At 44.2% G+C, this 17,508-nt stretch overlaps 1 protein-coding gene across 2 annotated transcripts in view; it reads right to left on the bottom strand.

The window, feature by feature from the left end:
- LOC138670044 (solute carrier family 2, facilitated glucose transporter member 11-like) overlaps nucleotides 1-17,508 on the bottom strand; it is a 193,736-nt gene that overhangs the window by 75,122 nt on the left and 101,106 nt on the right. Inside the window, exon 1 of one of the 2 annotated variants that reach the window (XM_069757054.1) lies at nucleotides 7,558-7,594. The exons of the other annotated variant lie outside the window; for it this stretch is intronic. Within the exon in view, the coding sequence (XP_069613155.1) occupies nucleotides 7,558-7,578 (21 nt within the window). The 5' untranslated portion in view covers nucleotides 7,579-7,594. Of the gene's footprint in view, nucleotides 1-7,557; nucleotides 7,595-17,508 lie in introns of those variants that run through there. 2 annotated transcript variants of the gene reach the window in all.

Below are 17,508 nucleotides of genomic sequence, written 5' to 3'. Positions count from 1 at the left end.
GTTATATAGGGAGACAGGACGGTGTATATGTGTTATAGGGAGACAGGACGGTGTATATGTGTTATATACGGAGACAGGACGGTGTATATGTGTTCTATAGGGAGACAGGACGGTGTATATGTGTTCTATAGGGAGACAGGACGGTGTATATGTGTTATATAGGGAGACAGGACGGTGTATATGTGTTATATAGGGAGACAGGACAGTGTATATGTGTTATATAGGGAGACAGGACGGTGTATATGTGTTATATAGGGAGACAGGACGGTGTATATGTGTTCTATAGGGAGACAGGACGGTGTATAAGTGTTATATAGGGAGACAAGACGGTGTATATGTGTTATAGGGAGACAGGACGGTGTATATGTGTTCTATAGGGAGACAGGACGGTGTATAAGTGTTATATAGGGAGACAGGACGGTGTATATGTGTTATATAGGGAGACAGGACGGTATATATGTGTTATAGGGAGACAGGACGGTGTATATGTGTTCTATAGGGAGACAGGACGGTGTATAAGTGTTATATAGGGAGACAGGACGGTGTATATGTGTTATATAGGGAGACAGGACGGTATATATGTGTTATAGGGAGACAGGACGGTGTATATGTGTTCTATAGGGAGACAGGACGGTGTATATGTGTTCTATAGGGAGACAGGACGGTGTATAAGTGTTATATAGGGAGACAGGACGGTGTATATGTGTTATATAGGGAGATAGGACGGTATATATGTGTTATAGGGAGACAGGACGGTGTATATGTGTTCTATAGGGAGACAGGACGGTGTATAAGTGTTATATAGGGAGACAGGACGGTGTATATGTGTTATATAGGGAGACAGGACGGTATATATGTGTTATAGGGAGACAGGACGGTGTATATGTGTTCTATAGGGAGACAGGACGGTGTATAAGTGTTATATAGGGAGACAGGACGGTGTATATGTGTTATATAGGGAGACAGGACGGTATATATGTGTTATAGGGAGACAGGACGGTGTATATGTGTTCTATAGGGAGACAGGACGGTGTATATGTGTTCTATAGGGAGACAGGACGGTGTATAAGTGTTATATAGGGAGACAGGACGGTGTATATGTGTTATATAGGGAGACAGGACGGTGTATATGTGTTATAGGGAGACAGGACGGTGTATATGTGTTCTATAGGGAGACAGGACGGTGTATAAGTGTTATATAGGGAGACAGGACGGTGTATATGTGTTATATAGGGAGACAGGACGGTATATATGTGTTATAGGGAGACAGGACGGTGTATATGTGTTCTATAGGGAGACAGGACGGTGTATATGTGTTCTATAGGGAGACAGGACGGTGTATAAGTGTTATATAGGGAGACAGGACGGTGTATATGTGTTATATAGGGAGACAGGACGGTATATATGTGTTATAGGGAGACAGGACGGTGTATATGTGTTCTATAGGGAGACAGGACGGTGTATAAGTGTTATATAGGGAGACAGGATGGTGTATAAGTGTTATATAGGGAGACAGGATGGTGTATAAGTGTTATATAGGGAGACAGGACGGTGTATAAGTGTTATATAGGGAGACAGGATGGTGTATAAGTGTTATATAGGGAGACAGGACGGTGTATATGTGTTATATAGGGAGACAGGACCGTGTATATGTGTTATATAGGGAGACAGGACGGTGTATATGTGTTATAGGGCGACAGGACGGTGTATATGTGTTATATAGGGAGACAGGACGGTGTATATGTGTTAAAATGGTGAGACAGGACGGTGTATATGTGTTATATAGGGAGACAGGACGGTGTATATGTGTTATATAGGGAGACAGGACGTGTATGTGTGTTATATAGGGAGACAGGACGGTGTATGTGTGTTATATAGGGAGACAGGACGGTGTATATGTGTTATATAGGGAGACAGGACGGTGTATATGTGTTATATAGGGAGACAGGACGGTGTATATGTGTTATATAGGGAGACAGGACGGTGTGTATGTGTTATATAGGGAGACAGGACGGTGTGTATGTGTTATATAATCCCTATCCCCCGACTAAAGAGCCTGATATGTCATGGACTCCTATACCCCACCCTGGAAATATCCCCTATCCTCTAAAAGGAATTTGATATTCCCTGGACCTCTATATGCCCCCCTCCCCCACCCCCGTTTTTTTACCATATGCTTTGGCAATGCTAACATGTACTTAGTCCTGCCAATAAAGCTCATTTGAATTGAATTGATATATAGGGAGACAGGACGGTGTGTATGTGTTATATAGGGAGACAGGACGTGTATATGTGTTATATAGGGAGACAGGACGGTGTATGTGTGTTACATAGGGAGACAGGACGGTGTATGTGTGTTACATAGGGAGACAGGACGGTGTATGTGTTACATAGGGAGACAGGACGGTGTATGTGTGTTACATAGGGAGACAGGACGGTGTATGTGTGTTACATAGGGAGACAGGACGGTGTATATGTGTTACATAGGGAGACAGGACGGTGTATATGTGTTACATAGGGAGACAGGATGGTGTATATGTGTTATATAGGGAGACAGGACGGTGTATATGTGTTATAGGGAGACAGGACAGTGTATATGTGTTATATAGGGAGACAGGACGGTGTATATGTGTTATATAGGGAGACAGGACGGTGTATGTGTTATATAGGGAGACAGGACGGTGTATATGTGTTATAGGGAGACAGGACGGTGTATATGTGTTATAGGGAGACAGTACGGTGTATATGTGTTACATAGGGAGACAGGACGGTGTATATGTGTTATATAGGGAGACAGGACGGTGTGTATGTGTTATATAGGGAGACAGGACGGTGTGTATGTGTTATATAGGGAGACAGGACGGTGTGTATGTGTTATATAGGGAGACAGGACGGTGTATGTGTGTTACATAGGGAGACAGGACGGTGTATGTGTGTTACATAGGGAGACAGGACGGTGTATATGTGTTACATAGGGAGACAGGACGGTGTATATGTGTTACATAGGGAGACACGACGGTGTATATGTGTTATATAGGGAGACAGGATGGTGTATATGTGTTATAGGGAGACAGGACGGTGTATATGTGTTCTATAGGGAGACAGGACGGTGTGTATGTGTTATACACCGTCCTGTCTCCCTATAGAACACATACACACCGTCCTGTCTCCCTATAGAACACATATACACCGTCCTGTCTCCCTATGTAACACACATACACCGTCCTGTCTCCCTATGTAACACACATACACCGTCCTGTCTCCCTATGTAACACATACACCGTCCTGTCTCCCTATGTAACACACATACACTTCCTGTCTCCCTATATAACATACACACCGTCCTGTCTCCCTATAGAACACATATACACCGTCCTGTCTCCCTATAACACATATACACCGTCCTGTCTCCCTATATAACACATATACACCGTCCTGTCTCCCTATGTAACACATATACACCGTCCTGTCTCCCTATGTAACACATATACACCGTCCTGTCTCCCTATAGAACACACATACACCATCCTGTCTCCCCATGTAACACACATACACCGTCCTGTCTCCCTATGTAACACACATACACCGTCCTGTCTCCCTATGTAACACACATACACCGTCCTGTCTCCCTATGTAACACACATACACCGTCCTGTCTCCCTATGTAACACACATACACCGTCCTGTCTCCCTATATAACACACACACACCGTCCTGTCTCCCTATAGAACACATATACACCGTCCTGTCTCCCTATAACACATATACACCGTCCTGTCTCCCTATGTAACACATATACACCGTCCTGTCTCCCTATATATGTGTTACATAGGGAGACAGGACGGTGTATATGTGTTATATAGGGAGACAGGACGGTGTATGTGTGTTACATAGGGAGACAGGATGGTGTATATGTGTTCTATAGGGAGAGAGGACGGTGTATATGTTACACTAGATGGTGGCCCGATTGTAACGCATCGAGTATTCTAGAATATGCATGTCCACGTAGTATATTGCACAGCCCACATAGTATATTGGCCAGCCACGTAGTATATTGCCCAGCTATGTAGTATATTGCCCAGCGACGTACTATATTGCCCAGCCACGTAGTATATTGCACAGCGACGTAGTATACAGCACAGAGCCACGTAGTATACAGCACAGACACATAGTATATTGCCCAGTGACGTATATTCCCCAGCCACATAGTATATTGCACAGCGACGTAGTATACAGCACAGAGCCACGTAGTATACAGCACGGACACATAGTATACTGCCCAGTCACATAGTATATTGCCGGCATTAGGGGCAGGCAGCTCATCCAGGGGCCCCCATCCAGTGGCCGCTATGGGGCCCCTGAGTAAGGGGGGCTTGCGCCGCCCCTCTCCCCATCGTGCATTTAACTTATCGGCATCATAGATGCCGATAAAGTTGAAAGCAGTGACGGAGGAGAGAGCGTCATATGACGCTCCCTCTGCCATCACTCTGATGCTGCGGTCACACTCGCAGTATTTGGTCAGTATTTTACATCAGTATTTGTAAGCCAAAACCAGGAGTGGAACAAATAGAGGAAAAGTATAATAGAAACATATGCACCACTTCTGTATTTATCACCCACTCCTGGTTTTGGCTTATAAATACTGATGTAAAATACTGACCAAATACTGCTAGTGTGACGGCAGCCTGACTCAGTGTGTTTCAGCAGTGGAGCATATGAGACGCTCTGCAGAAGTCAGAGCAGCAGGGGAACAAGAAGGAGAGCAATCCAGTGCAGCCTGTTAGTCATAAGCACAGTATATATACGTATCCTTTATATACTACAGCAGTTATGGAGTGGAGCCAGTAGATAGTGGTGTCTGAGTGCATGCAGAGTTCACAGAGTTGGTCTACACTGCAATGTGCAGGATCTGTGAGGCAGCATTGTGGACAGCTACAGGTGGTGAAATCTTTGCCTGCATTGTATGCAGAGCTGCTGCGACACATCTACAGCCCCGACTGTACACTGGCATCTTCATGTGGGGCCATTATACAGTATTGAGCACCATGTGTGGCCATTATACAGTATTGAGCACCATGTGTGGCCATTATACAGTATAGAGCACCATGTGGGGCCATTATACAGTATGGAGCACTGTGTGGCCATTATACAGTATGGAGCACTGTGTGGCCATTATACAGTATGGAGCACTGTGTGGCCAGTATACTGTACGCAGCTCTGGTACAGTACGCAGCTCAGTATAATTCTCTGGGGGGCTGCATTATACTGTGTGTGGGGGGGGCTGAATTCTGTGTGTGCGGGGCTGCGTTATACTCCTGAGGTGGGCTTCAGTATACTCTTTGAGGGGAGCTGCATTATACTCTATCAAGGACCATGGGGAGTGCATTATACTATATGGGTCCTGCCTTATACTGTATCGAGGACTATCTGTACCAATCATTCTTCCTCAGCCAGAGTAAGGTTGCACAGTCAGCAAATAATGTGGGTTTGGACGTTGCGTACTTGTTCAGCAGCCAGATGTTACAGCATAGTGGATGGGATTTCAAGGAATCCCATTGCCATTATGCGTGCACAGAAGCCCGCATTCCAGAGAGCAGCATGTCAATTTATCTTTGTCTCCGCAAAATAAACTCCACCCGTACAATGTATTGGACGCAGTGAATCCGCACGGTTCAATGATCACCTGCGGAATCACTTGTTTCTGAGCAGGCTCTGTGAAGCCACCTCCCTCCCTGCAAGATGCCGCGGCCATCTTGGATCCGGGCCTGGAGCAGGGAGGGAGGTAGGGAGACCCTCGCAGCAACGCGATCACATCACGTTGCTGCGGGGGGCTCAGGGAAGCCCGCAGGGAGCCCCCTCCCTGCGCGACGCTTCCCTGCACCGCCAGCACACCGCGATCATGTTCGATCGTGGTGTGCCGGGGGTTAATGTGCCGGGGGCGGTCTGTGACCGCTCCTGGCACATAGTGCCGGATGTCAGCTGCGATAGGCAGCCGTGAGCGCGGCTGATCGCTATGACGTACTATCCCGTCGAGGGTCAGATAGGCCCAGGGCACCTCGACGGGATAGTATGTCTAAGATCAGAGAGGGGTTAAAGGGCTAAATGACTGGCCCACTGATTCCACACCACCAATTACATACATAGTGATATCCCGCATCAAACCCAGGTCCCTCCAGCCTGGCCCAAAATTAAATAAAGAGCATGGATCACACCGCCAAAAAAGTCATACATTGGTTTAATGCCACTAGGCAAAAATAGACATTACCTAACAGGATGTTCTTGGTTTAACATTCTGATTAGACTGTATGAAGCCCACGGCCACACCATGGCGAACCTCTCAGTGGGTCCTAACTTTTATTGCCTTAAAGGAGTGGCATTGTGCGTTAACCACAATAACAATGACCATGCACAAGCAGGGAAGGCGGCCTGGTGCCTCACAGTACCCATTCTGCAACACTGAGTCCCCATGACTCCAGAACGCATCTCCCCACAAGCTCACAAACCACAGCAACAATGGCCGCCACGCAGCACCAACACCAAGTGAAAGCCATGAAAATACTCCCTTCACTATTTTCGGGTACAATGCACCAAGCATGGCGCCACCAGGTCTTATATAGACCCGATGAATCTGTGAGGCTGGCCAATCACTGTAATACCAGTAACTAACATGGCTATAGCATTACCGTGATTGTCAGGCAATCCCCGCATGTTTAGTGGCTGAAAATCATAGGGCCAGTATACCCATATAATCGACGAGTTCCGAGCACGCTCGCCCATCACTGGTAAGTGTTATGCTTTGAAGCGTGTCAATCATTTTACTATCCTAAGGGACTTTTATTTCCGGTTTTGGATTTTTGACAATCCTTGGGTTAGATCTTCTGGAAAGAAAATAAAGTATACAGTTACTTTGATGTTCTGAGTCTGCTTTCTTTAGGATTTCTCGATTTGCTCGATTTGAGATCCTGTGCACTTACTGGGACAGGCGAGCCGGTTATCCCACGTATATAAATATAATATGGCCGTCTGATTATGGTGGAACAGTATAAAAACAAAATGGATTGGATGATTACTCAAGTTTACTCATGCAGCAAAAACCAGCTGATGTGGAAGCAGAAAAGTATAGTAGCTAAAACAGTACAAACTAATACATGAAAACCAGCCAAGAACAAGGAGGAGGTCATAAACAAATGAGGTCAGAAGGATACACAAACTTACAGCATAGTCAAACAACGCACATCAAATATCACATAAATAATGAACAGATAATGGCAGATTTAACACCAAGGTAGAGGGTGAGACCACTACAACTGGGAGCAGCAATCAGGAGCAACATACCTATGCTACTGTCCCGTATGGCCCCATGACCTCAAACAGTATGATGACCACCTAGACCTGGCATTGCTGCAGCGTGGCGAGCTAAGTTATTTACATGGGTCATCAGTAGGAGCATCTCCTATGATTTGTACTTTTTCACATAATCCGCAAGCGAGATATTCCAATCAATGTATAAATGTGTAATTCCCATATGCCAGGTACATACCCCCCTCAGGAACTTACCAATCTCTGCTTCTCTTCCATGCTCGCATATAAGATATTGATTCCAGTCTTTTCTCTGTTAAATATTAAGAAATAGAACATTTCTAGACCTCTCTCTTACAGGAATGTCAGTTTAGTTATCCATTATGGGTTGATACAAAGCAGTCGCATCCAAGAATATCAAGCAATCCGACATCTTACGTCAGGAAGCTCTATAATCAAAATATGCCGGATTTTAACAGCCACCCTGATTCTTTTGTATTAGAGCAATTTTGACTTTTGTGGAAAGACATTATAAGACTGTTCAGATCCGCTCCGGGGAATAAAATTCCATCCTATGCAACTGTTTGCACTATAATTGTGTACATTGTCATTGCACGCATTCAATACATTACAGAGGTTGTCCAGGACTTGGATATCGATGACTTATCTTTAGTATAGGACATCAGTGTAAGATTGGTGAGGGCCTGACAGCCAGCACCCTCACCAATCTGGTTTGCAGCTCCTATGGTTGTCCACAGTGTACAATGCCAGGACAGCACAGCTCTGTACACCGTGTAGTGGTCTTTCTCGGACTCTGAAGCTCATTTGTTGATACAGTACCCAAGAACAGCCACCACATAGTATCCAAAGTTGTGCTGTCCAAGTTACGTACAGCCACCATGGAAGGTGCAAACACCTGACCATTGTGGTGCTCAGTGTTGGACACCCACCGAGAGTGGCCAACTTTGATTTTTACTTTTTCTGGACTACTTATCAAAAAATCATGGACAGACAACATTTTTTACGGACAGATTAATTATATTAAAACCATAATAAATTGTTATGATTACAAGTGGAACATATCTGCAGCCAAGGTTTCTGGTATGAAGACATTATCTGCATTCACAGTAAACTGTAAATGAAGATAATTACAGTCAAAACAGTCCATATAAGTTTCCTTGGCTTAAAAAAAAAATCACGGATGGCTTACATTTTTTTTACAGACTGTCCTGAAATTTCTGGATGGTTGGCAACTTTGACACCCACTGATGTGACATTGATGACCTGTTTCAAGGGTAGGTCTTTAAAATCTCCTGAACAACCCAAAAGAAGCAAAAAAAATACTAAAAATCTCAGAAAATGTATATTGTATTAAAATGGAAAACATGCAAAGTATCAAAAAGAGGAGAACAAAAAAACACTAATAGAAGAAGACTAGATAGAGGGTGATATACGTCTCAAATTATTTGGAAAAAAAGCCCATAGTGGCCATATGCTTAGGGTGATTCACATAGCAACATTTAATAAAGGAATGTAAAGTGCAAATGCACAATGGCCAGATAAAGTAAAAAGTTGAAGAAACATACATAGCCAACTATATATTAAATAAAGCATCTCATACAAGGGCAATACTAAGTAAAATCCGATTTTTTTATCGGCAAAAAAGACTACGTAAAATATGATTTTTTTGTTGGTAAGAAAAAGACTAAGAAGTATCTTTAGATCAGCACATAAAATGTAAGCATTCTTAATATAGATTTTTTAGGTATTTCCTCAGTGGGGAGGGGGTAACATGTTCCATTCCAAATACCGTAATAATCAACGTGATAAGTACGGAGTAATCTTACTTATAATGTGCACACGTCAGGATTTCTGGCAGAAATTTTCCTGACAAAAACCGGACATTTCTGCCAGAAATCCGCATGCGTTTTTATCACGGTTTTTTTTACGTGGTTTTTGACGCGTTTTTGATGCGTTTTTGTGCGTTTTTTCCCAAATGCATAGAATTGCGGGAAAAACGCCGAAAATCCGCAAAAAGAATGAACATGCTCATTTTTTTTACCGCGATGCGTTTTTTTCGCGGAAAAAAACGCATCCATGTGCACAAAACATGCAGAATGCATTCTAAATGATAGAATGCATAATGTATGCCTTTTTAATGAGTTTTTATAGCGTTTTTAGCACGAAAAAAACGCAAAAAAACCTGAACGTGTGCACATAGCCTTAAGCTATTCTCCTGGTGGACATCTCTGCGTTTCACCATTTCTTCCTCCACCATTCCTTCACAAGAGAAAAATCAAGATAACCAGACACTGCCAATGGGACTACAGAGGGCGTGTATGATGGGATCTCTATATATAGAAATTTTAACAGTTTGCTACTGTATCCTGTGTCATGATGGATCTTCGCATGGAGAGCTTTTATTTCAACCTGGATTTCAGCTTCAAGCTGTTTCTTGCCTGTGCTTTTGCTTGGGAGCAAGACAGAAATTGCGAAAGATGGAGAAGGAGACAACGTAGGCGTTTTTGGAGGCACCCCATTATCGAACTACGTGAGAGCCGTGGAGCCTATCACACGCTCTATGCCGAGCTTAATGCCAACCCGGAGAAATTCCAGGAATACACACAAATGTCACAAGACTCGTTCCGGGATTTGCTTTCTCGAACCCAAGGAGCCATACGGCGACAGGACACCCTGCTCCGTAGAGCGATTCCACCCGAGGAACGTCTGCTGGTTACATTAAGGTACGTTCAAAATCTAAACCAATGACAGTCCAAATTTAGTGTTTTCTGACATGTATTTTTTTGTGTATTTTCCTTTCTTTTTTTATTGTAACCACACCATAAAAAGAATAGATTGTATTTTTTTTTTGTGTTTGTTTTTCTTCCAGATTTCTGGCCACCGGAGATAGTTTATCATCCCTCCACTTCCAATACCGGCCTGGAATATCCACCCTGTCTGGAATAGTTGCGGACACCTGCTGGGCTTTGTGGAATGTACTCCGGGATGAGTTTATAGCCCTACCCACCTTGGACATGTGGCTTGAAATTGCAGAAAAATTCTGGAATGTGTGTGATTTCCCCAACTCTTTAGGAGCGGTGGATGGAAAGCACATTCGCATTATCAAACCAGCCAGGACAGGATCGGAGTACTTCAATTACAAAAAATATTTTTCTGTGGTGCTCATGGCAATAGCCGATGCAAACTGTCGCTTCATCGCCGTGGACATTGGAGCTTTTGGCCGTGGCAACGATTCCCAGACTTTCAAGAACTCGGATATGGGCCGCTTTGTGTATGGCAACAATTTCAATTTTCTATCGCCACAACCTCTCCCCAACACTCAAGGTCCACCGATGCCATTTGTTATGGTTGGGGATGAGGCCTTCCAGATGTGTGAAAACCTACTGAAGCCATATTCCAGTCGGGACTTGAACCACACTAGAAGGATCTTTAACTACAGACTGACCAGGGCCCGAAGAACAATAGAGTGTACCTTTTGGCATTCTGGTCGCTAAATGGCGCATTCTTGCATCAGCCATAAATCTAAAAGTGGAAACAGTCGACGAGGTGGTCAAAGCCTGTGTGGTTCTGCACAATTATATAATGGCCAAGGAGCAACCCAACATTGAACTGGATGAACCAGTTGCACACCCACTTCCCGATTTCCAGCATCACCCGCTGCGGTCAACTGCAGCCGTTGGTCACATGCGGGACCAATTTGCTGCCTTTTTTGATTCAGATATTGGACGTGTGTCATGGCAGGACAATGTTGTTTAAAAGTCATGTTGTAATTACATCTGTACCAGTAATTTTCTATAATAATATTTCTCATTAATAAACTTTAGTTTTGGTTGTGTTGATCATCTCTCCTATCTTTTTCCTCTCCAAAGGTTGTCCTAAAACTGGCAGTATTTGATCTGTATTTAATATCAGTTTTTGTAATCCAAAACCAGGAGTGGGTGATAAAGGCAGAGGTGCTAGTTATTATGTTAATATCATTATTTACCTCTAATTGTTCCACTCCTTGTTTTGGCTTACAAATACTGATATAAAACACTGGCCACATACTGCTAGTAATGGCAGCCATGTTGCTTTATTGGTAAGCTTGTTGACGTCATTGCGTCATGATTCTCTTCTGTATCCATTGGACACAAACTGAAGAGACAATCACTGTCACACTATCTATACTCATCAAGTCAGGTGTCAGAAATAATGAATTCATGATAAACATATACAGGCTCATGAATTCACTATTTCTGACACCTGTGCAGGTGAGCATAGATATGTAGCGTGTGACCACCATTGTCTCCTCAATTTGTTTGTTATAGATTATGTATAAAGAAGAGAAAATGGTTATACAAGGCAGTTCTCTACTCAACAGGTCAGGTGTCATAACTAATGAGTTTTTTTTACACCTGACCTGTTCAGTAGAGGTCGGCACTGTATTTCCACCATTTTCTCTTCAGACTGCCACACTAGGCACAGACAAAAAGAGATTATGGAGATACATGTAATATTTTTTGGCCCACCTCATATCTGTATACTAAAGGCACACAAAGCTGCAGTCTTTTTATTTTTAACTACTGGAGATATGATGTGGCCCAAAGAGTAAGTGTGTGGCGACGTTTCTTGGCGCACGGTATGTGTTGCCGGCGGCAGAAGACACAATAAACCAAACATAATTGTGGCAAATCAAACTTTTTATTTTGTTAACAACTCAAAAAATTATTTTTTACTGCGCCGGCATGGGGTAGAGTGATGTAAACGGGGGGTGTGAAGAACTGAGGCCTGGCTAACCGTGGACGACGCAGAGGTGGCAGGACAAGGGGCAATGAAACTAGAAGGGTCTGGAAGTTCGGGGATGGGGCTTGACACATGAGAGGCTTGAGACGCACTGGAAGGGTGAGACAAACCTGACATTACAGACACATTGGTAGGTGAAGGGGGAGGAATGCTAAGCGTCCTCTTTTTTTTCTGGGTTTTTTTTTGTTTGCCTGGTTGGGGGAGGTCTTGGTGGGCTCATATGGTGTGGCGTGGTGGCGGGTGACCTGTCGGGGTCCGGCTGCACTGTGTCAGAGTCCATAGTGCTCGTAGATCGTGCAGCCATGCCAGAGTCCATAGTGCTCGTAGAGCGTGCAGCCATGCCAGAGTCCATAGTGCTCGTAGAGCGTGCAGCCATGCCAGAGTCCATAGTGCTCGTAGAGCGTGCAGCCATGCCAGAGTCCATAGCGCTTGTAGAGCGGAAGGCCATGCCAGGGTCCTGCTGCATCGTGGAGGTGGCGGTACGAAAGGCCATGCCAGGGTTCTGCTGCATCGTGGTGGTGGCGGTACGGAAGGCCATACCAGGGTCCTGCTGCATCGTGGAGGTGGCGGTACGGAAGGCCATGCCAGGTTCCTGCTGCATCGTGGAGGTGGTGGTACGGAAGGCCATGCCAGGGTCCTGCTGCATCGTGGTGTCAGTGGAGGAGGTCCAAGCAGGAGCAGCGAATGTCATGGTAGTGGTGGTGGTGGGATGTCCAACTGCACTCGGCATGGTGCTGGCGCTGTAGTGGTGTCCGCCTGTGGAAGGAATTGAGGTGGCAGTGCAGTGGTATGCAGCAGAGGTCAGCATTGAAGTTAATCGTGACAATGAAGGCACAGTTGGATATGCCGCCACTGTCTGCTGAAAATACCGACTGCTGCATAGCCTGCACGTAAGCAGCATTGCACGCCTGCATGACACTCAGCTGGAGATCAGGAGTAAGGTGTTCCGACATGCCCTGTTCAATTTGGTTGAAAAAATTATGTGCTGGCCTCTGGAGGTTGGCTTTCACTTAATCAAGGTTTTTGGTGACCTCCTGGATACGTGTATTCAAGAGGATATGTGAAACATATGTTGTCACCCAAAACATTGATTGCTTCGTGTAAAACCGAGCTCAAGTGCAAAAACTCGAGCATGAGTGACCTGTCCGAAGCCCTCTGCTGCTGCCGGGAGGAGCCCCCCCAAAAAAGGGGCAGTGGAAGAGGACTGTGAAAGGGGAACACCTGATGGACCAGCTTCCTGATCTCCAGTTAGTGTGGAAGGTGTTGTGAATTCTGCTTTTGGGCTCCCTCCGGTGGTTGTAGGTGGTAATGCAGTTGTCCCTGGGCTGCAGTCTTGGACAGGTGTATCTACTGATTGCAATTCTGACTGGGGTATTTAGGTTTGCAGGACTCATTGGTCCTTGCCAGTTGTCAATGTTTCTTGGCCAGTTGTACTGTTATGATCAGGTGACCTTGGAGCAGCATGAAAACTTTCACTGGAGTAGGTGGTAACTATACTGACCGCAAATCCTGATCTCAACACCACAACTAGAAGTAGCCGTGGGGTGTGCCTAACAAATCCTAGACACCTCGACACAGCCGGAGAACTAAATACCCCTATAGATGGAAATAGGAATTCTACCTTGCCTCAGAGCAGAATCCCAAAGGATAGGCAGCCCCCCACAAATATTGACTGTGAGTAGTAGAGGAAAAGACACACGCAGGCAGGAAACAGGATTTAGCAAAAGAGGCCACTCTAGCTAAAATAGGAAAGGATAAGACAGGATACTAGGCGGTCAGTATTAAAATCCTTCCAAAAATATCCACAGCAGAAAATACAAAAACTCCACCATCTAACTAAAGATGTGGAGCGTATATCTGCAACTCCAGAGAATCCAACAAGACTGAGAAAACACCGACACAGTCTAAGCTGGACAAGAGAAAACAAATGAATAACACAGAATATAAGCACACAGCTTGTGTGCCACAGAAAAAGAAACAGACACTTATCTTTGCTGAATTGGCAGCTAAGCAGGAGAAGCCAGACAAAGATCCAACACTTCCCAAGAAACATTGACAACTGGCAAGGACCAATGAGTCCTGCAAACCTAAATACCCCAGTCAGAATTGAAATCATTAGATACACCTGTGCAAGACTGCAGCCCAGGGACAACTGCATTACCACCTAAAACCACCGGAGGGAGCCCAAAAGCAGAATTCACAACAGGAAGGCCCACTTGCTGCTGCGTTGCTGGATGGCTGGGACGGGTCCGTGGCTGTCGGATGAAGGACCGCTCCAGAACCTGGGCCGACAGTCGTGCTGTATGTGCTGTGAAAAAAGGAAAAAGAAAATTATTATCAAAAATTTACCAGACTCAAAATCCTGTTGAATTTAAAAATACAGATTATGGCAATATAATACAACCTAAAGCATGTGATAAATACTTACGTTCTCTGGGCAAGGACCGGTCTTAAAAATGACAGAACGCGATGGTATTTGTAGCATCTGATCCTTGCTCCTGAACCACTGGGAACACGGCTCTCTTGACGCAGGTCCTTGTTGAAGCGGTCCTTCATCGAACGCCAACGTGTTTTGACTTTGCCCACTGTGTTTTGACATTATGGTCAGAAAATTGACTTTTTGCCGTGCTCACACAACTGTCTGTAATGAGAGAAACTCCTGAGAGTTTCTTTCATCACACACAGTCGAGTGAGCACGGCCAAGGTCTCTGCTGCTTCGCACTGCAGTGCAATACTTACCAAATCCAGTTCGGACCCGTGTCGGGGCGTTGTCCCAGCCATCCCACATCGCTTGGGCCACCTCATTCCATAACCGCCGGATCGTGGTGTTGTTCGAGTGCAGTGGATCCCGGCTGTCCCACAACGGGACTCGCTCCTGGACCAGGGTGACAAGGAGGTCATTCTTTATCAAGTCATCGTCCCATTGTGAAACCTCAAAATTAAAGAAAGTCATTAAAATTTGCTCAATTACATAAGGAAAACAAAGAAAAAAGATGCTGAGAAATGGCATGAATAGGAAAGTCAACATACAAAAGGATTCCAGAAGAAAAAAGTAAATAAATGCGAGTGGAAAGAAAGGAAGATTCAACAATATTACACTGAGGATACAGTAAACAGTCAGCCTTGTATACGTACCCGCTGCCGTCTTCCCACCGGACCTTGACTCCGCTGCTCCTGCCCTGTCTCTGCTGCAGTAGAAGAGCTCTAAAAAAAAAGGAAAAATCAAATTGTCACATGTGTCGATATGACAGTGAATACTTACCAATCTGACGAGGCAAATACTCACCTCACTGACATGCTCCACTCCGACTGTCCTGGCCGAAACTCCTCACCAGATGAAGAATCCGAAGAAGACATTCTGATGCATGTAGAAAGAAAGAAATGGCAGAAATTAGGACATGTAGAGACCGAAAATAAAGGCCTTGGCTAGGATATACTCACATTGTTCAGGGTCTTGTTATCCTCCAAGATGTAGCCTGTCTGTGTCTCGTCTGCTTCAGAGTCTGGTGAGAAGTGACCTGCAACTGTCCACACCCTCCCTTTTATCACCTTGATGGTGGGGGTGGCTTATCAGTGTCTAGACATGGTTTTCTCAATTGAAACGCATGCTTTCAAAAACGCAACCAAACGCATGTGCTTAAAGCGCATGCGTTTACATAGACAGCAATGCGTTTTTTTTACGCAAACCTTGCGCAATCGAACGCATGCGTTTCCTGGCGGAAAATAGTCGCCTCTAGAAATTACTATATGTTGCATTTCCGCGCCAAGCCGCAAGCAATGAAACGACGCATGCATCGTCAAACGCGGCAAAACGCGAACAAATAAAACGCATGCGTTTTTCATGTTAAATATAGGAAAACACGACGCATGCGTTTATATGCGGTAGAAACGCTGCGGCAAAAAACGCAAATGTGAAACCAGCCTAATATGACATTATCAGTACAATATATAAAATAACATAAAAACTGAAACACAGGAACACGGACAGATCTAATCTGTCATTTACACATAGCGGGCCCCGGGCTACTGTATTTATGATGCACTTACTGTAGCTTCTCTTTTTAGTAATATCTTATTATGGTCACCTATTTCACCTGTTCCAGACCTGCAAATCATAATGTACTAGGATAGGCTCAATGGCATTTCTGTATATGTTTTATCAAATTTCGGGAACCTTTATTAGTATTGATTGATCAAAAATGTTCACAGATACAAATAAATAAAAGTCAAATAGTTTTGACAATATAGTAAAATTGGCACAGGCGATAGATTACATACAAAAGATGAAATCGGTTACATTAGGGGTAATGGGACCTATTCTTAATGAATTATGTGTGGTGTGATACTGGCAGAAAGAACAGTGTTCACATTTGGATTATTTTTGTCTATCCAATTTATGTTGGTCACTGACACCCTATGTCTGACTAATATGTCACCTCGATTATGGCATCTTCCGTAAGATAAGAGTGGTTTTCGATTTGCTATCTGCTTTAAATCCTTATCCTCTTTTATTATGTGCCAATGCCTTTTAATTGCAGTGTGTATAATGTCGTCCATGTTTAGATATGAATACAAATCTGTGATTATGCGAATTGGGTATTTTTGATTTTCTTTTTTGATTTATTCCCTACAAGTAATTCTTTTCAAGTCACAGTATTTACTTTATTAAGAGCTGTATTCAATATTGCTGGAGGACACCGTTTTCTTATGAACCAATGGATAAGCGCCGGTGCTTATTTACAGCCCTGATTGGTTGCCACAATCAAATGCAGTATATTTACTTACTTTGATTGACAAATGTCTTACATATGTATGTAATAGGTATCATATACGTAACATAATATGCATGGATACGTAATGCCCACCTTGAGATTACTAGTGCGCATGCGTAAACATCTTATGACGTTAGGCATCTGAACACAGGCGCATATCTTTGGTCCTGATTAGAGATAGGAGAATCCGAACAGTAAAGTTTGAAGTCCATACTGAGCACCTACTGTTTGGGCACAGACCCCGAACACAGACTTTTCCAGGAAGTTTGTGTCGCTGTTTGGGTGCAGCACCCGAACACCAGGTGTTTACCGTGCTGTCACGCAGATGATTATTATTGTTATCCTCCAGAAATATTGAATACAGCTCTTAATAAAGTAAATATTTTTACACAAAAATAATTACTTGAAGGGAATAAATCAAAAAGAACCAGCTAAGCTAAAGCAGACAGCTGGGGGCTGGTATTCTCAGGTTGGTAAGGGGCCATTGATATTGGCTCCCAAAGCCTAAAAATAGCAGCCCGCAGCCGCCTCAGAAAAGGCGCATCTGTTAAATGTACCAATTCTGGTGCTTTGCCTGGCTCTTCCCACTTGCCCTGCAGCGTTGATTTGCAGGTGACATCAAGCTCACAAGTTA

Source organism: Ranitomeya imitator, chromosome 1 (genome assembly GCF_032444005.1).
Source record: "Ranitomeya imitator isolate aRanImi1 chromosome 1, aRanImi1.pri, whole genome shotgun sequence".
Taxonomy (NCBI): domain Eukaryota; kingdom Metazoa; phylum Chordata; class Amphibia; order Anura; family Dendrobatidae; genus Ranitomeya; species Ranitomeya imitator.
The sequence above is the reverse complement of the archived record's forward strand: the minus strand, read 5'-3'. Positions and strand labels throughout refer to the sequence as shown.